Source organism: Scyliorhinus torazame, chromosome 17 (genome assembly GCF_047496885.1).
Source record: "Scyliorhinus torazame isolate Kashiwa2021f chromosome 17, sScyTor2.1, whole genome shotgun sequence".
Classification (NCBI taxonomy): Eukaryota; Metazoa; Chordata; class Chondrichthyes; order Carcharhiniformes; family Scyliorhinidae; genus Scyliorhinus; species Scyliorhinus torazame.
In genome coordinates this window covers 122,138,800-122,159,661 of record NC_092723.1, presented here as the reverse complement: position 1 = coordinate 122,159,661, position 20,862 = coordinate 122,138,800, and the positions used below count along the sequence as shown (strand labels likewise).

At 43.7% G+C, this 20,862-nt stretch overlaps 2 protein-coding genes across 2 annotated transcripts in view; one reads left to right on the top strand and one right to left on the bottom strand.

The window, feature by feature from the left end:
* The window catches only part of LOC140393571 (G-protein coupled estrogen receptor 1-like), a 57,015-nt gene extending 44,051 nt beyond the window's left edge, over nt 1-12,964 (top strand). The window contains exon 2 of the mRNA XM_072479854.1: nt 10,854-12,964. Coding sequence (XP_072335955.1) covers nt 11,475-12,548 — 1,074 coding nt within the window. The 5' untranslated portion in view covers nt 10,854-11,474 and the 3' untranslated portion in view covers nt 12,549-12,964. The remainder of the gene's footprint in view (nt 1-10,853) is intronic.
* The window catches only part of chlsn (cholesin), a 540,096-nt gene that overhangs the window by 428,622 nt on the left and 90,612 nt on the right, over nt 1-20,862 (bottom strand). The gene's annotated exons all lie outside the window — the stretch shown is intronic.

Here is a 20,862-nt window from a genome sequence, read left to right as displayed (position 1 = left end):
TGGCAGACTTCAGGCCACAGACTCACCTGTGAGTCAGAAAGTCATGGGTTCATGCCCCACTTCAGCGACTTGGGCAAGTTAATCCAAGCTGACAACTCACTGAGATACTGCGGGCATGTTGCACTGTCAGAAGTGCCATTTTTCGGTTGAGTCTGCTCCCTTAAGTGGATATAAAAGCTTTGACAGCATTATTTTGAAGAGAGCGGGAATTCTCTAGGTGTCTCAACAGTTTGTGGGAATCCACAGTCATGAACATCATGACAGATATGTAAATCCTTCTTTCTTTAGGAGCTGTCTGTTCCATCTATTTATTTCAAAATAAGAAACCTCTTGAAACCAAATTATCATTATGACGTGTAACAAGTTTTATTAAAGGCATCATATCAAGATTTCACAGTTGTAGGAAAGGAAATACCTAAAAAGCCTTAAATTATTCATGATTTGTCCAGCAAGCATGCTGCTTCTGTTTGTGAGAGTGCACCACACATTGCTGTTACTATTATGAGAATACACATCTTAATTTCTTATGTCATATTACATAGGCGGCACGAAAGCACACTGGTTAGCACTGTTGTTTCACAGCACAAGGGTCCCAGGTTCGATTCCTGCTTGGGGCACGGTTTGAGCGGAGTCTGCACATTCTCCCTGTGTCTGCGTCGGTTTCCTCCACAAATCCCGAAAGTTGTGCTTGTTAGGTGAATTGGACATTCTGAATTCTCGCTCGGTGTACCCGAACAGGCGCCAGAGTGTGGCGACTTGGGGATTTTCACAGTAATTTCATTGCAGTGTTAATGTAAACCTAAGGGCAGCACGGTAGCACAATGGCTTCACAGCTCCAGAGTCCCAGGTTTGATTCCCCGCTGGGTCACTGTCTGTGTGGAATTTGTACATTCTCCCCGTGTCTGCGTGGGTTTCCTCCGGGTGCTCCGGTTTCCTCCCACAGTCCAAAGACGTGCAGGTTAGGTGGATTGGCCATGCTAAATTGCTCTTAGTGTCCAAAAAGGTTAGGAAGGGTTATTGGGATACAGGGATAGGGTTGAAGTGAGGGCTTAAGTGGGTCGGTGCAGATTCGATGGGCCGAATGGCCTCCTTCTGCACCATATGTTTTATGGTCTAAAGATGATTATTATTACATAGTCTGTGCTCCTCCATGGTCTCATAGCTCAAGTGGGGCATGAGGGCCTCACGGCGAAAAGGACCCAGTCGCTGTCTGTGTGGAGTTTGCACATTCTCCCCGTGTCTGCATGGGTCTCACCCCCACAACCCAAAAAGATCTGCAGGGTAGGTGGATTGGCCACGCTAAATTGCCCCTTAATTGGAAACAAAATAACTGGGTATTCTAAATTTAAAAATATAAAATGGGGAATGTATCTTTTGAATGGTAAATAGTACAGTGAAAAGTGGGGAGGGGGTGGCGTAGTAGTATTGTCAGAGATCTGGGGGCCCAGGTTCAAACTCCACCTCGGCAGGTGGTGAAATTTGAATTCAACAAAAATCTGGAATTAAAAGTCTAATAAGGACCATGAAACAATTGTCGATTGTCATAAAAACCCTTTAGGGAAGAAAATCTGACATCCTTACCTGGTGTGGCCTACATGTGACTCCGGATCCACAGCAATGCAAATGACTCTCAAATGCCCTCTGAAATGGAGGGCATGTAGGGATGGGCAGTATCCCAGCCCACATCCCGGAAATGAATTTTTTTTTTAAACAAACGATTTTACTGAGGTATTTGAGGCATATAGAAAAAGTGACATTGTGCTGTACAAAAAAAAAAAGAAGTTAAGACACAAATGAACCATAGTGCAAACCACGGCTCTGTTCACGCACGGACCTGCCTCAATATCCCTCTATTCTACTCTACTCTACCCTTGCCCACACCACCCCCCTGCTGATGCTTACTCCTCTGCGAAGAAGTCAATAAATGGCTGCCACCTTCAGGCAAACCCTAGTAGCCAACCTCTCAAGGCGAACTTGACTTTCTCTAGGCCAAGAAAGCTCGCCATGCCCGATAGCCATACCTCAGCCCTCGGGGGCTTTGAGTCCCTCCATGCTAACAGTATTCAGCGCCGGGCTACCAGGGAAGCAAAGGCCAGAACGTCGGCCTCTCTCTCTTCCTGGATTTCCGGGTCCTCCTAAACCCCAAAGATTGCCACCTCCGGGCTCATTACCACCCCATTTTCTCGGGTCCAGGACTATATTAAAGTCCCCGCCCATGATCAACTTACACGAGTCCAAGTCGGGGATCTTCCCTAGCATCCTCCTAATAAAATCCACATCATCCCAATTCGGGGCATACACACTGACCAGGACTACTCTCACCCCTTCGAGCTTACCCCTCACCATAATGATCCTGCCACCCCCATGCACGACTGTGTCCTCCGCCTCAAATTGTACCCTTTTATTAATCAGGATCACAACCCCCCTCGTCTTAGAATCCAGCCCCGAATGAAAGACCTGACTGACCCAGCCCTTCCTTAACCTAACATAGTCTGCCACTTTCAGGTGCGTCTCCTGCAACAAGACTATGTCCGCCTTCGGAACCCGCAGATGCGCAAAAACACTCGGCCTCTTCACTGGCCCGTTTAACCCTCTAACATTACAGGTGATCAGCCTGGTTGGGGGGCACTTCGCCGCCCCCCCCCCCCCCCCCTTTGCCGATCAGCCATCCCCTTTCCTTGACCAGCCTCGCAGCCCTGTATCGCGCCTCCTCTGGCCCGCCCCCTGGCCGGCTCCACCCATGACCTCCTCACTGTTGCCATGCCCAGTTTCCATCCCTGTCAGCAGAACAACTCCCCCCCTAGCAACACCATCCTATCACCTAACACCTGCTCTAATCTAACTATATGGACACCCCCCACCTTGGCTCCCGTTGACTAGCTGCACTCAGCTAGCCTGGGGCTCCCACCCATTGTTCCCAGTCACCCCTCCCCCGACCCCTCCACACCACTTCCCCAGATCAGTCCTACTTAAGCAAACACTCAATACAAGTCATAAACAACGCCCACAATAGCACAATTCAAGTTAAACAAGAAAAAAAAGAGATAAGAAATAACAGGCACTCTCAGTCCTTCCCATACAGACACAGAAAAAGATAGCATAAAGTTTCCCTGAAGCATCCATTTTAACCCAACCCTTTTAACTGTTTTCTTTATTAATATCCCCCAGCCAAACTCCATCTAAACAAAGAGCCCAAACAGGAAACATTCAGGTAAACTACGCAAAAAGCACACAAAAGCAATCAAAAAAAAAGATACATCCCAAAACGGGAGACACTACATATACTTAAAAGCTCTAACATGAGTCCAAACGTCCTCAGCTCAGGGCCAGCCCTTGCTTCTTAACAAAGTCCATCGCCTCTTCGGGTTCCTCGAAATAGTGGTGCTGACCCTTATACGTAACCCACAGTCGCGCCAGGAAAAGCAGCCCGAATTTCACCTTGTTTTTATAAAGTATCTCCTTCACCAGCTTGTAGCCTCCCCTCCTCCTGGCCACCTCCGCACTCAAATCTTGGTACACACGCAGGGTGGTATTGTCCCAAATAAAGCTTTGTGTGCTCTTTGCCCATTGCAGCACCCGTTCCTTGTCCAGGTACCTGTGAAAACGTACCACCATCGCTCGTGGGGGACCCTCTTGTCGCGGCTGCCTCACCTGCACTCTGTGTGCCCCGTCCACAACCGGCGGGCGTGGGAACACCTCATTCCCCAGCAACTTCTGAAACATACCCTCCACGTCTGAGGCAGCGTCCAGCCCCTCTGTCCCCTCCGGGAGGCCCACGATTCTCACGTTCTGCTGGAGAGATCTGTTGTCCAGGTCCTCCAGTCTTTCCAGAAGCACTTTTTGCTGGTCCCTCAACCTCCAAATCTCCACATCCGTCTCCGTTTGAAAGTCAGCCTGCTCCTCCACTGACTTCTCCAACTGCTGGAGCTTCTCAGCCTGATCATCCAGCCTTTTTCCCATCTGATCAATCGACTTCTGAAGCGGCTCCAAGTTGTCATGCTTCAGAGTCAAAAAGCCATCCTACATAGCCTGCAGCAGCTGCTCCATTGTGGGCTGGGCTGTCGGCTCCTTGCTCTGAACACCAGCCATGCTGGTCTCTCTCACAGCCTCCGCTGTGCCCTTACTCGACCACTTCTTCTGCTGTTTATGGTCCCTCCGGCTTCTTAGGTCCATAGAATTCTGTATGGGTCCTGTGCCTGAGTACTATTGCTTTCCAGTTCCGTGCTCAAAAGCGCAAAAACGTCCGGGGGAAAGGTCCAAACATCCGACCAAAATGGGAGACCCAAATGTGTGACCTACTTCCTCATAGCTGCCACTGGAAGTCATCCCGTAAATTAATTTTTAAAGATGTACCTTAATGACACAAACTGCAATAGTTCAATAAGTTGCAACGCTCAAGAGCAATTAAGATGGGCAATAAATGTTGGCTTTACCAACAAAATCCATGTCCTACAAATGATTTTATTTTTAAAAGAAAGATTAGTTTTCAAATATCCTGTTACGAATCCAATGGAAATCACATTCATACTCAATATATTCATCACAGGGGCGGCATGGTGGCACAGTGGTTAGCATTGCAGCCTCACAGGTTCGATCCCGGCCCTGGGTCCATGTAGAATTTGCACATTCTCCCAGTGTCTGCGTGGGTCTCAACCTCACAGCCCAAAGATGTGCAGAGTAGGTGGATTGACCATGCTAAATTGTCCCTTAATTGGGAAAAAATATTGGGGTATTCTGAATGTATATTTTAGAAAAAAATGTATATATATTCATCACAACCTGCATCAAACAATATTAGCATCTTTGTACTTTATGCTAACAGTATCAATGCTAATATATTGTTAATTGCATTGTTAAGATTTACTGATGTCATGTCAATTACGTTGTTAACTTTAAGAGGAAAAGGTGATGGTATTAATTGTCTTTGAACACATATAAATAGGGGACTGCTGGGACACTGGGTCGAGTGGGAGAAGATTTACATAAGAACTAGGAACAGGAGTAGGCCATCTGGCCCCTCGAGCCTGCTCCGCCATTTAATGAGGTCATGGCTGATCTTTGTGGACTCAGCTCTACTCTCCGGCCCGTCCACCATATCCCCGAATCCCTTTATTCTTTAGAAAGGCATCTATCTTTTTCTTAAAAACGTTTAAATAAGGAGCCTCAACTGCTTCACTGGGCAAGGAATTCCAGAGATTCACAACCCTTTGGGTGAAGAAGTTCCTCCTACACTCCGTCCTAAATCTACTTCCCCTTATTTTGAGGCTATGCCCCCTAGTTCTGCTTTCCCCGACCAGTGGAAACAACCTGCCCGCATCTATCCTATCTATTCCCTTCATAATTTTATATGTTTCAATAAGATCCCCCCCCGCATCCTTCTAAACTCCAATGAGTACAGTCCCAGTCTACTCAACCTCTCGTCATACTCTAATCCCCTCAACTCTGGGATCAACCTAGTGAATCTCCTCCGCACTCCCTCCAGTGCCAATATGTCCTTTCTCAGGTAAGGAGACCAAAACTGAACACAATACTCCAGATGCGGCCTCACCAATACCCTATACAATTGCAGCATAACCTCCCTAATCTTGAACTCCATCCCTCTAGCAACGAAAGACAAAACTCGATTAACCTTCTTCATCACCTGTTGCACCTGCACACCAACTTTTTGCGACTCGTGCACCAGGACACCCAGGTCCCTCTGCACAGCAGCATGTTTTAACATCTTACCGTTTAAATAATAATCCATTCTGCTGTTATTCCTCCCAAAATGGATAGCCTCAAACTTGGCAACATTGCCACTTTGTATGTTTTTTCCTTCAATTTGATACTCTCCCTTACCTCCTTAGATATCCACGGTCGATTTTTCCCATTTCTACCGTCTTTCTTTTTTGTCGGTATGAACCTTTTCTGAACACTGTGAAAGATCGCTCGGAAGGTTCTCCACTGTTCCTCAACTGCTTCACCATGAAGTCTTTGCTCCCAGTCTACCTTAGCTAGTTCTTCTCTCATCCCATTGTAATCGCCTTTGTTTAAGCACAAAACACTAGTGTTTGATTTTACCAACTGTATTTTAAATTCCACTATATTGTGGTCGCTCCTTCCAAGAGGATGCCGAACTATGAGATCATTTATCATTTGATTATTTGAGGTTGAACAGGTTAATAAACTCTTCTCAATAAAGAAAAGCTCCGTGCCTTGTTTTGAGCTTCACCAACCAGCTTAGATCCTATTAACAGTTGATATAACTGTACCTGACAATGAATTGGCAGGGCTTATACAAGAGGATCAATTCTCCAGCAAATGCAGTGTGGAGAATAACAACAATACAAAAAGTGCTGGTAAAATCAATCCCAGTTACTTACAGCAAGGGGCGATGGGTGAAAAGAGAGGACATGACCTAATTATCTCAGTTCTGATCAGAACTTGTGATGTTGTTTGGTACAAATATACAGGTGAAAATGTGACCCAAGCCTCATAAAGTCACCGTTATTTTATATAGACTAGGATTCATTTGCCAAACTCAGCAATGGCTATTGTCAGTGATGTAAATCACCATTTCCCTTTTCTCATTGCCCAAAGAAAGTAATCTATTTACCGCTTGCATACTTGGTCATTTTCTTCTTCTTGAACCCCTGCCCTCATGATGGCTCATCTCCCTGGCTAGAGTACAAGTCAACAGGTGTGAGTCACTCCTCTAGCTCACCACTCTCTTCAGTCAAGCAAAGGGTTAAGATCTGATAGAGGTCTTCAAAATTAGGAAGAGCTCCAATCGGGTAAATCAAACAATTTTCATTGGTAATTAACTGGAGTCCGGGGCAGCATGGTGGCGCAGTGGGTTAGCCCTGTTGCCTCACGGCGCCAAGGTCCCAGGTTCGATCCCGGCTCTGGGTCACTGTCTGTGTGGAGTTTGCACATTCTCCCCGTGTTTGCGTGGGTTTCACCCCCACAACCCAAAGATGTGCAGGCTAGGTGGATTGGCCACGCTAAATTGCCCCTTAATTGGAAAAAATGAATTGGGTACTCTAAATTTTTTTTTTTTTTAAAACAATTGGAGTCCATCGAGATAAAATCACTCAAACGAACAAAGTGAAAAGTCGGGAGAAATTTTCCATGCTTGGGATTAAAATAGAAACTATGTTGGTATCGCAATCTTCAATAGATTTAGAAAGTGGATAAATATTTCAATAGGAAAACATTGAAGTGCAGTGGAATGCAGCTAAGGGAACAGCCCCTAAAATGTGGGAACATATAAATTAATCATCATCTTAATCATGGAGTGAAACAGCACAAATGAAGGGCATTCAGTCTATCATAGCTGCACTGACTCTTGGAAACAGACATCCAATTAATTCACGGCTCTCCTATAGCCTTGTTTTTGTTTTCCTTTTTAAGCACATGTCCAAAATTCCCTTTGAAAGGGAACTGCATCTGCTCCCTATGCCCTCTCAGGCAGTGAGCTCCAGGACTAAAAATGAACTGAAGTAAAATGATTAATTCAAAGGTGAATTAACTGAACAAATGGAGATCAATTATTCTCTGCAGGGACACTCAATTTTCACAAGTATTGGATTCTTGCAAGAAACAAATTTCTATCTGTGATGACGAGGTCACTTAGTGAGCACAAGAAGTGAGTGTTGAAGATGTTCCAGAGCTTGAGGCTTAGATAACTGAAAGCATGACCTACCATTGGTTGTGAGAGAAGATGGGGATGCATACAAGGCCAGAACTGAAGAAAGGTAGAGGTCTCAGAGGTTTATAGGGTTGGAGGACATTATAGAAATAAGGAGGGGTACCGTGCAACAGTTATAAAATCGTGACTACATTACTTTCACAAAATACAAGAATGTATTAAGAGAGAATTTGAATACAAATGTAGGGAGGTTATGCTTCCGTTGTACAAAGCACTCGTGAGATCACATTTGGAGTACTGTGTACAGTTTTTGCCGCCTTATGTAAGGAAAGACGGAAATGCATTGGAAACAGTTCAGAGACGGATTACCAGACTAATACCTGGAATGGATGGGTTGTTTTATGAGGTAATGTTGGACAAGATAGGGTTGCATCCACTGGAGCTGAGAAGAAAAAGAGGCGACTTGATTGAAACATACAAGATCCTGAGGAGTCTTGACAGGGTGGATGTGGAGAGGATGTTTCCTCTTGTGGGAGAATCGAAAACTAGGGGGTTACTGTTTAAACATAATGGGCCATCCAATTAAAACTGAGATGAGGCAAAACATCTTTCACTCACAGTGTAGTGAGTCTTTGGAACTCCCTTCCTGAAAGGGTGGTGGAAGCAGATTTTTGGAATATTTTTAAGGCTGAGGTGGATAGATTCTTGGTATTGGGTGATAGGTTATCGGAGATAGGCGGGATGTAGATTTGAGTTGCTATCAGATCAGCCATAATCTTATTAAATAGCAAGCATGTTCGAGGGGCTGAATGTCCTACTCCTGCTCCTTGTTCATGCGTTTATACGTGTTTCATGTAAAGGAATTGCATGTAGGGCAGCACGGTAGCACAAGTGATTAGCACTGTGGCTTCACAGCGCCAGGGTCCCAGGTTCGATTCCCTGCTGGGTCGCTGTCTGTGTGGAGTCTGCATGTTCTCCCCATGTCTGCGTGAGTTTCCTCCGGGTGCTCCGGTTTCCTCCCACAGTCCAAAAGACGTGCAGGTTAGGTGGATTGGCCATGATAAATTGCCCTTAGTGACCCAAAAAGGTTAGGATGAGTTATTGGGTTATGGGAATGGGGAGGAAATGAGGGCTTACGTGGGTCAGTGCAGACTCGATGGGAAGAATGGCCTCCTTCTGCACTGTATGATCTATGTCTAAACCCCCACTTGGTGACTCTTCATAACGTTGATAAATAAAGCTTCCACACCAATAAGAACTACTGGGCACGATCTCCTAGCTGTTCACGCTAGCGGGGTATTCCGGTCCCACGCTGGCACACGGGTTTCCTGGCGACAAGGGATGCAGTCACCGGGAAATCCCATTGACAACAGTGGGCTCGGTAAATCTACTGGCGGGCCACCCATCGATTAAAAATGTGCAATAAAACAAAACTTAGAAAAGCAGAGGAAAACACCATTTAATGGTGGTCAGAATTTAAAAAAAAAACTCTTAAGCTCACTTGTGTAAATTGAGTTCTTTGCTCATTAGAACTCCTAAGTACATTTAAAAAATGAGACTTTCTCTTAAAAGAAACAATTTTGTACAATTTGCAACAAGGGCCAAAAATGAAACAAAAGTTTTTTCCCCACAAGAAGTGTTGAAGAACTTGGGTGATGTTACGATCAATCTGTGCTGTGCAATCCTGAGGAAACTCCTCTCTAACCCAGACCATACACACCAGTCTTAACTGCCCAGGAAAACCTCCAGCTTCTCAGACCCATTTGTCAATTTCTCCAGTTGATATAGGCCATATGAATTCCTGCAGCAAATCCTTAACGGCCGTCATGGCACTTTTACAAGTGATGCAATAACTATGCGCAAGCACACCTTTTTTAAAAAAAGACAACGCCCATACTTTGCACTTTTACTTCCTATTTGAATTATTGTTAAACATTCCACTGCTTATGACAGGAAGTTCAAACATGTTAATATATGGCTTGTCTTTTTCAAGCTTTACATTGCTGCACATCATCAGTTACATTTGTCATAACTTTGTGGTTTATTGATAGCCCTGGACCAAAAATAACGCCATGCTGTCTGAATTTACCAGAAATTGCACCATAATGGACAACTCTCACTTCTATCGTGCAATGTCTGAAAGAAAAAGTAAGAAGTCTTACAACGCCAGGTTAAAGTCCAACAGGTTTGTTTCGACGTCACTAACTTTCGGAGCGCTGCTCCTTCCTCAGGTGAAGGTTCCTTCCTCAGGTTACTTTACCGGAGGAAGGAGCAGTGCTCCGAAAGCTAGTGACATTGAAACAAACCTGTTGGACTTTAACCTGGTGTTGTAAGACTTATTACTGTGCTCACCCCAGTCCAACGCCGGCATCTCCACATCATGAAAGAAAAAGCTGCTCCTTCTCAAGGAATAGAGCAGATGGAAAATCGAGGAAATAATTTTTCCCAATGTAAAGCACCACATGAATAATGCAGTGCAGCATGACATGATGACAGAAGGCTGATGATAATCTCTCTCCACACTATTAGCACTCAGCATGTGGAGCAATGTCACAAGAGTATTCACGATGGTGCTTAGCTTAAAAGAAAACTCCCAGTTTCAAAAGGTTAATTTTCAGCTCTGTACTGAAATCCTCCTCCAGTATGAAGAGTCTTTCACACAAATGACAGATGCAAACATAATTGTGCTGCAATGATGCTTCCAACACAGCATTAGTGCTAACATTGTGTATGCTAAGAGATTACACTGCAGCTTAAGTCCTAAAAAGAAAAAAGTTACCCTTTTATCAAACTGACATTTACAGTAAGCATTGATTAACTTTCTTTACATAACAGTTCCAAGTTATACGCAACACCAGTTACATGCATGCAGTTTTTTTTCTTATTGTTGGAGATCCTTCAGCATATTTCAGTGTTAGGTTCACACTTGCTTGAAATTCCTTTTTTAAACACATCACAGCCTCTGAATTTTGTTTCTCATGAATGTACAGAGCATTAAAAGGGACATTATCATTCGTACAGTTTGCTAATACAATTGGACAGAATGTTTTTACCAGGTGTCTAGATGAATGCGTCATCTTCAAGTAATTGGAAGAAAAGGTTTTCAACTCCACATTGCAGCATTTCATTTAGATGAGGAATTGTCCTGTTGTGTGCACAAGATATGTTGATCCATATTTACTTTTGTCCCCCACCTCTTCCCCCACCTTTCCATTAACTGCAGGATGCTCATTTGGATTCAATGCTCACATTGGATTTTATAGCCAGTTATCAACTGACCGCCAATAAACCGCAAGAGGGGAAAGGTTTCAGCTCTTCCGAGGAAGTCACCAAATAAATGAGATTCAGTCGTCACTCGTCACCACAATGCATTACCAAAATACCATTGCCTGCTATTGGAACCCGACCATTATAGGCACAGATAGATATCTGGCCTATTAAGAACTGTGATCAACGGCCAAGGGGTAGAGAAGCAACCGCCGGACAAACAGGCAGACAGAGCTTTCCAGTATCAAGGTCTCAATTGCCCACAACAAGCATCAACATACTGGTAAACACATCTGAATGAAGGCCAGGGAGAGGCACTTTGAACTAGAGATGAGTAAAACCACATGTACTGACCAGAACCACAATGTAATTGCAGGGACCAAGTCTGTGTCCCATTGGATTCTCCAAACAGCAGATAAAGCATGCTACTATAAAACATGGCAGATGCACTTCAGATAACTTGGGACAAATTGACTGACTGCATGAATACAGACAAATGTAAATACGTAAAACACCAAAGCACTATTTATAGATCATTCAACATATAATCTTTGAAAATTCATCACGGTCTTTGACGATGGAAGTGCACCTAGTCTCACGAATATTACTATTTTCCAATGAAAGTGAACTGAATAAATCCAGTTACTGTAATGAAACCTTACATTGTGGCCAAGTCACTGAAAATCAAAGGGATAGCTATTTTTATAACATCAGCCTCTTTCTATCTTGCTTGTATACTATTTTTCTATTTCCTATAGGCTTTATTGGGAATGGGTTAATCCTGGTTGTAAACTTGAACGATCATAAGAAAATGACGATCCCTGACCTCTACTTTGTAAACCTTGCTGTAGCTGATCTGATACTTGTAGCAGATTCCCTCATTGAGGTCTTCAACCTCAACGACAAGTACTATGACATAGCCATTCTGTGCACCTTCATGTCTCTCTTCCTGCAGATCAACATGTACAGCAGCATCTTCTTTCTCACTTGGATGAGCTTTGACCGGTACCTTGCTCTGGCACAATCAATGAAGTCTGGCACACTCCGAACTCTGCGGCATGCAAAATGGAGCTGTGGCCTGATCTGGCTGACATCCATCCTGGCTGCAATGATGCCCTTTGCCGTGGTCCAGGCCCACCACACGGGGGAAGTTCACTTTTGCTTTGCAGATGTCATGGAGATCCAATGGTTGGAAGTCACTCTCGGGTTTGTCATCCCTTTCTTCATCATTGGACTCTGCTACTCGCTGATTGTACGGATTCTCACAAACGCCCAGAAGCACAACCGCCTTTGGCCAAGGCGTCAGAAGGCCCTTCGCATGATCGTTGTAGTTGTTCTGGTTTTCTTCATCTGTTGGTTACCTGAAAATGTTTTCATCAGCCTTCAGCTACTGCAAGGCACAAAGGATTCATCAGTTTCCCTCAAGGAATCAATGGGGCACTATTATCCACTGACACGTCATATTGTTAACCTGGCAGCTTTTTCTAATAGTTGTCTGAATCCCATTATTTACAGCTTTCTTGGAGAAACATTCCGGGATAAACTCCGCCTGTACATGAAAAGGAAAGCAAGCGTATCCACAGTTTACCGGCTTTGCAACAACACTTTGAACTGGAACATTCCTGTAGCCGCAGAGGAATCTTTTGCGTAGCAGATGAAATCACTATAAGTAAAGTAATTAAGAGGACGCTCAAATCGCATTTGACTTTCTTTGGTTATGATTTGCAATTTGGCCAATGGGTTGAAAGCAATGTTTCCAGGTCGTCAACTTCAAAGTTAGTTGACTAAGCATGCCTCCAGAATAATTACTAACGGAGGAAGTCGGCCAAACAAGTTTGGGACGTAGATGGCAGCAATCTCTTGCTACATTCATCACAGTCACCATGCTGTTAACTTTTATGGGAACTATCAATGAGCACTTGTTTGTGTGACTTGAGGCTTGTAGTTTAATGCATAATTATATTTAATAAAATATATTAAAAGGTCCAGAAAATAAATCCTTTCCTAAATTGGAGGGAAATGAAAAACTCTAAAATGTTATTAAATTCTAAATGTTTTGTAAAATAATTGTACCTTAATTTACATGTGTATGCTCGAGTTTAATTACCAAGATACAAAGTAAGTTTGTCTGTGTATGTTTAACCTTCTGAAAGGTTAAAGTGAGCTGACCAGGCATCACAACTTGGCACAGAAAATCCTGGAGGCAGTAAAAATCTCAGTGTGCAAATGGTAAAGTCATTGCAGTATCAGTCACAAAAGTGTGATCAACGAGAGGGCACTTCAGTGGAATAGCAACCGACAGTCGTGCCAACACCAATGAAATACCACTTCAAATATACCATAAATGTGGATGTAGAGTTTACGGATGGGAATTACTGGAAGTAGCATTTATAATAAATACCAGGGAGAAGGAGAATATTCAATTTTGGAGTAACCTCCCAAGCAGGGCAGGGGCAAAGCTAAACGGGCTGTCCAAAGTGTATTTGGCTGTTGTGATTCGAGAAGAGGGAAAGTAAGAGAGAGAAGTAAGCAAAAGGGCAAGAGGGAGAAAGTGGGTGACAACACAAAAGTGCAAAAGCAAGGAGAGAAAGAGAAATAGAGAGAATGAGAGGAAGGACTGACACTTCTGTCGCACTTTCACAACCTCAGTGCTCCCAAATGCACCTCACAGCAAGCATTTTGAAATTGTCACTGGTGTGATACAAGGAAACCCAGCAGGCTATTTGCACCACGTAAGCTCCCACAAACAGCAGTGTGTCAAAATGACCAAATCCTCTCTTCTGGAGAAATAAAAGCAATCAATGAAACGTCACTGACCTAAACCGTTAACTCCATCAATAGATGCAACCTTATTTGAATGTCACCAGCCATTTCTGGTTTTTATTTCACATTTCCAGCATCAGCTTTTGCATTTGTTTTCAAATGTTTTGGTGAAGTGGGATGAGGGATAAATATTGATTACAGCACCGGGGAGAACTCCCCTGATCTCTTCCAATAGTGCCATGGGAGCCTTACTGTCCACTTGAGGGGGCAGATGGCGGCTCAGTTTAGCATCACCACCAAAAGGCTGCACCCTCTTGACAATGCAGCCTTCCCTTGGATTGTGTGCTCAACTCTCTGGAGTGGACCTTCAACCCGTGACTTTCTGATTCATAGGCGAGAGTGAGACATTGAGCCACAGTTGACACCTTTACCTGCTACGTCCAACCTGCTATAACCGTGGGGCGAACCACAGCTCGAACAGGGGACAAAATGGAAAGGAGATGCCATGCAGGCTGCATCGCAAACTTTGAAAAAATGAAACAGGTGTTTGTGGTGACACGAAGGACACATGTTCTTAATTCCAGGCTAGGAAATAGAGAACACCGGCTCACAGTGGCAGAATGACATGCCAGTCATTTAGGACTGAGGGTGAGGAGAAATGTTTTCACCCAGGGGGCTGCGCATGCTCAGTCATTAATTAAATTCAAGACCGAGCTCAATAGATTTCAGTGTACGAAGGGGTTAGCGGTGTGGACATAGTGCAGGAAGCTGGCATTGAGCCAGAAGGTCACCCGTGATCTCATTGGATGGCACAGCAGGGGCAAAGAGCCAAATGGTCGAATCCAGCTCCTATTTCTTATGTTTTTGACAGAATATCACTGGAGCCGATCCTCCAGCCTCTTAATATGACAGAATGTTTCTTCGTTGTGGTATGAATTACAGCAAGTTTTCTGTAATGTGCAGATGCAGCATCTTTTGTGAGCCTACGAAGTGTAATGTTTGTATATATTCATGAGAGACACATGCACGCACAATACCCATGCAACACGTGTGCTAGACATGTACAGGCAGAGCAGGCTGTAAAACAGCATCACTGACTTCCAGTGGCACAGAATGACAGAGCAAAGAACGGATCCACTACCAAATTAGACCCATTCCCTCGCTCTTTTCCACAAAGCACGTACTTATTTCACCGTATCAATATAAAAATGCTTTCAAGTGGAAAAACAGCCGTATCGTCCAAATTGCATGAATTTCAACATTTTCAGACGATCAATTCGGAAAAGGAAAAATGTCACAATTGCACGTGTCTGTCAGTTTGGAAGACGCTTTGGCGGCATGTTAAAACAGAAAATGCTGCAAGCCCCAAGGCTCCATGAGTTTACATAGTCTACAGTTGAGACCAGGAAGGTGATAGGTCCATACAAAGTTAGCCAATCTTGACCAGGCAGTGATAGCAGCGTGTCAAGTGACTTTAGTGTTTCTGGGATAAATGAAAGGCTAAATGAAAAGCCGGAACTCCTAAACTTCAGTAGTATTCTACAGCTTCTATGGAATGGCATATTGCAGTCAACCTCCGATGCACCTACAGTAAAACGGCCTGCCAAAACTCACTGTTAAGATTGAGAGCTGTAACTGAGGGCCATTTGGGCGAAGGGCTAGAAGATAACAGAATACATAAAGAGCTGACATAGTATCTATAGCATAGTAACAGGCCATTCGGCCCAGTTAAAAAAAATTTTTTAGAGTACCCAATTCTATTTTTTTTTCCCCAATTGAGGGGCAATTGTGCTTGGCCAATCAACCTACGCTGCACAATTTTGTGGTGGTGATGAGACCCACGTAGACATGGGAAGAATATGCAAACTCCACACGGACAGTGACCCGGAGCCGGGATTGAACCCAGGTCCTCTTCGCCGAGAGGCAGCAGTGCTAACCACTGCGCCACCTGCCACCCTCATTCGGCCATTTAGTCCATGTTCATTCTTTACGCTCCCCACGGGCCTCCTTTCACTGCTGCTGTTGATGGTTCACAGTGTCTCATGGGTGTCGAAAATTAAGTTTATCCCATTTAGCACAGTGGTAGTGCCTCACAACAAGATGGAGGGTATCCTCAAAATGGAGACAGGACTTTATCTTGACTTTGACAAGGACTGTGCGGTGGTGAGTCCTACCGGTTCTGTCATGGACAGATGCATCTGCAGCAGGCAGGTTGGTGAAGATGAGATCAAGTTATTTTCCCCCCTCTTGTTAGTTCCCCCACTACCTGTCACAGACCCAGTAGAGCTATGTCCTTTAGGACTCTGCCAGCTCGGTCTGTGGTTAGTGCTACCAAACCCAGCTTGGTGGACATTCTGTGCCCTTGCTACCCTCAGTGCTTCCTTCAAAGTGATGTACAACATGGAGGAGTACTGATTTATCAGCTGTGAAGGGGTGGGGGGGGCGTTGCAGCAGGCGGCTGTTTGACCTGATGCCCTGAGACCTCATGGGGTCCTGAGTTGACGACTCCCATGACAATCTGTAAATCACACTACCATTACCACCAACTCTCTCTGTGTGACAGTCCATTGTGCCTTCACCTCTGCTGAGTCTGCCCTGCTGTTGGGACAGGACATACCTAGTGATGGTGCATGCGAGTATGATTTATGTCAGGCTTGACTAGTCTGGAAGACAGCTCTCCCAATTTTGGCACAAGTCCCCAGATGTCAGCAAGGATAATTTTGCAAGGTCAAAAGGGCTGAGTTTGTCATTGTCGTCCCAGTGGTAGATGCCTAGTGGTCAATCTATTTCATTCGTTTTCCAATTCTCTGCAGCCATTTGATACAACTGAATGATTTGCTTGGCCATTTCAGAGGGCTTTAAGGGTCAACTACTGCTGTGGATGTGGAGTCATGTGGGCCAGATAAGGACAGCAGATTTCCTTCCCTAAAGGGCATTAGTTACCACATAGGTTTTTATAACAATCGACCACGCTTTCACGGTTAACATTTGAATTCAATAAAAATCTGGAAGTCTAACTCCATCATCTGCCACCATGGTGGGGATTTGAACTCAGGTTCCCAGGAAATTATCCTGAGCCTCTGGATTACAGTGGCAATACCACTACGCCACTGATTCCTCCCCTGGCTAATTCATGATCTCAATTCCACTTCCCTGCTCAATCTCCACATCCCTGGATTCCTTTAGAATCCAAAAATCTATTGATCGCAGACTTCAACATACTCAAAAGCTAAGCATCGACAGTCCTTCGGAGTAGAGAATTCAAACATTTGCAACCCTTAGGGTGAAGACAGAGCTTTACCCTGGAACAAATATTTGCTGTAACTGGCTGGAGTACATTAGTAACTCTCTTGTGTGTATGGCTCATAGTTCACAAGTGCAGATATCTCCTCTAGATCTACTTTACCAACCCTTTCATAACTTTATAGACCTCCAACTTGTCACTCCACAGTCTTCTCTCCTTCCTGGAAAAAGAACCGCTGCCTTTTCAGTATTTCCTGACAGAAGTTCTATTATCGTTCTGATAAACCATTTTTGCACCTTCTCCAGCACCAGAATATTACTTTTGTAACATGATGCCAAGATCTGGACACAGTACTCCCAAGAATGATCTGAGCAAGGTTCTACACAAGTTTGAGAGCATTTCTCTGCTTTACAATTCTCTCACTCTAGAAAATTTGAATGGCGTTATTAATCTACATTGCTATTTTTAGTGATTTGCATCCCCTCCCCCACTCCCAGATCGCTCTGCTTCTTTAAACCATTTGGACTCTTTTCATCCCCGAGGAAAATGTAGGCTGATTATTGATCATACTGGCTAAAATTTTTAAATATTTCAATTACACGCTCAGTCTACCAGTTTATTAGTGCCCTTCTGCATTTTGTCAGTCATTCTGTTTTAACTATACTCGCAATTTGGTGTCACCCACAAATTTTGATATTGCACTTCCGATTCCTAAATGTAAATAGTTCATATTGACACTGAGCAAAAGCGGTCCCAGTACCGATCTTGTGGAGCATCACTTCCCAACTTTTGTGAGTTTAAGTAACTACCTTTAACTCCTACTCTGTTTCCTGTTAGCAGTCAGCTTGCTCTCCATTCTGTTACTGGTCTTCTGACCCCACACCTTGGTCATGATTTGTTATTTGTTCATGGGATGTGGGCATCGCTGGCTGGGCCAGCATTTATTGCCTACCCTTGAGGGCATTTATGAATCAACCGCATTGCTGTCGATCTGGAGTCACATGTACGCCAGACCAGGTAAGGATGACAGATTTCCTTCCCTAAAGGACATTAGTGAACCAGATGGTTTTTTACAACACTCAACAATGGTTTCATGGTCACATTTTTAGACTTTTAATTCCAGATTTTTTTGAATTCATAGAATCATAGAATAGCTACAGTGCAGAAAGAGGCCATTCAGCCCATCGAGTCAACACCGACCCTTGGGAAGAGTGCCCTACCTAGGCCCACGCCCCGGTAAACCCACCTAACCTTTTTTTGACACAAAGGGGCAATTTAGCATGGCCAATCCACCTAACCTGTAAATCTTTGGACACTTGCATGGCCAATCCATGCACATCATGGTGGGATTCGAACCTGGGTCCCCAAAGTATGACTTTGCGTCTCTGGTGTTCTGGGCCAGGGTTTAGAGAACCCCAAAGTGTATCATGGAGTTCACCTGACCCACAACTTTTAATAGATTGTGGTATGGGGAGCACACGGCCCACTCGACAGGTGTGGGACAGCAGAAATGGAGAAGTATTTTTTCAAGCAAAACAATGTTTATTCTATGAACTCAAGTTAATTTTTTAAAAACATACAGTGAACATCTTAGCAACCATTAATTCAAATACAACCCCCAAAGAATACAACACTAAGTAATCCGTAAGCTTTCCTTTTAACATCCATAAGACTTAAAACACAGTTTACCAGAAGCGCATCAGGTTAAAGTCACTACTGTTATTAGTTTTAAATCACCAGGATCGATTTACTGTCTTTAGATTACAGAGAGAGACTCTAATATACCTTCTGGCTATGACTGCAGCTATCCAACTCTGAAAACGAAACTAAACCACACCCTGCAGCAAACAGCCTAAAACGAAAGTAAAATGCTGACAGACAGCCCAGCTCCGCCCACACTCCACCATTACTGATAAACACCCATTTCTTAAAGGTACTCTCACAAGATACTGCATTACTAGTTCAGCAATAATACCACTACGCCACTGACTCCAAAACTCTACTAAGTGTCACCTGATCGAAGAATTAATACTGTGTATTTCACAACTACAGGACATCACAAACCATTTTGCAGTCAACGGTGCTGTTTAGAAGTCGATTTATTGATCTAATGTAGGAAGTGTGGCACTCAACAACTGTATAATCTGCTTTTAGTTATAGCAGTTAAGGAATAAACATTGGCCAGGTCAATGTCTTCTGACAATCCTGCCATGAAATCTTTTACTTCTACCTGAGAGTGTAGACAGAGCCGTGGTTTATTATCTCATAAAGATGCCACCTTCCACAGTGTCATTGCATATTTTGTTTCAAAGTTCCTGGAGCAGGACTTGAAACCACAACTTTCTGACTCAGCGGTGAGAATGGTACCCACTCAGCCAAGACTGACTCTATAGAAATGTAGTCTGGCAAGGAGGAGCAAACTGGCATGGAAAGAAAATCTCAACACTAAGAGCTAGGTCACAACATGCTCAAACAGACATCAGGAAATAATTCTATTTGAGAGTCAAAGTGATTTCGGCTACCTAGTTCTTTAACAATCTGCTGCTGTACGGGAGTCTGGATTCTGCTTTATTCCTCGTTTCTCAATGTTAACAGCATATACACACATACACAGATCATAAAGTGCTGGCAGCCAGGGTAGACAAGTAGAATCTTCGGATGTTTTACCATATTATGAGGTGCTAACATCGAAAAGGTATAGACTAAAAATGCAAGGCAGCAATATTGAACCTGTGCATAGCTTATTTACACCACGGTTGGAGTGCTGTGTATAGTTTTGGCCAACTCCAAATCAGACACAAAGTCAGATTTGGATTTATACGGCTCTTTTCATTGTAGAAGGATATCCTGAACACTTTACAGCCAATTAAGTACTTAAGTATAGTCACTGTTGTAATTTAAGAAGGATATAAAAGGTCCAATGTTGATTAACTAAGATGTTAACAGGGATGAGAGATTGTAATGTTGAAAATAAAAAATAGGCACCAAATAGGGTCAGGCAGCAAACCACGGCAAAACGTCAGTGGAAATCTGAAACAAAAAAAATAAAAGGCTGGAAAGGCCTGAGAGGTTAATCAGCTCTGTGAACGAAACAGATAAGTTAGCATTTTGTGAAGAATTACTTAAAGAGTCCAAAGGGCTGAGACGGAGAGAACCAAGGTTGCACCAATGTGTAGGTTCCTTCGCCGGCTTCAGGCTCAGTCTAAGAATTTTCATTTTAGAGCCAATGACCTCCTTTACCACCAGCTATTTCACTTGCTTTTTGATTCTTTTACACTTCTTCCCATCGCGTAAAGTATTAATTATCTCCACTAATGCTTCCTTTCTCATGATGTGGAGTTGGATTCACCTTTTGGGCTTTAACCTGGTGTTGTAAGACTTCTTACTGTGTCCTTCCCCATGTGCGTTTTCTATTTCCTTTCTTTGCTTCTAGGTGTTTAAATTCTTGATCAGTTTTCATTTTTCCATGCCCTTTGAAGGGTTACACCCCAAAATGTTTCAAAACGCTTGCCATCTCTTCTTTCTTTCCACTGTGCTTCTCAAGCATGCTATGATTTTGTTTGAGAAGCTGGGGACTTTCTATGTTAGAGCACAGAACGATAGTGGATGACCGAGTAAGAGTTATGGATAATGACTGGTGAAGTCAATAGTGTCCAGATTGTTTCCGCTAGCCAAGGAGACATTAGAGGGGACAAACTTCACAGAATCGTCACAACGCAGAAGGAGGCCATTTCGTCCATTGAATTAATTGAACCTGCCTCCACCACGCTTCCAGACTATGCATTCCTGACCCTGAACCTCTCGCTGTGTGCAAAAGAATCACAACAGAAACTAAAGAGAGAGCAAGTAAAATTATTTGCACAGAAGATGGGGGTACTCCGGGATTAAAAACAGAATTAGATATTGGACTGAAAAAAAATGATAGAAAGTACAGGGAGCATGTAGGAAAATAAAAGTG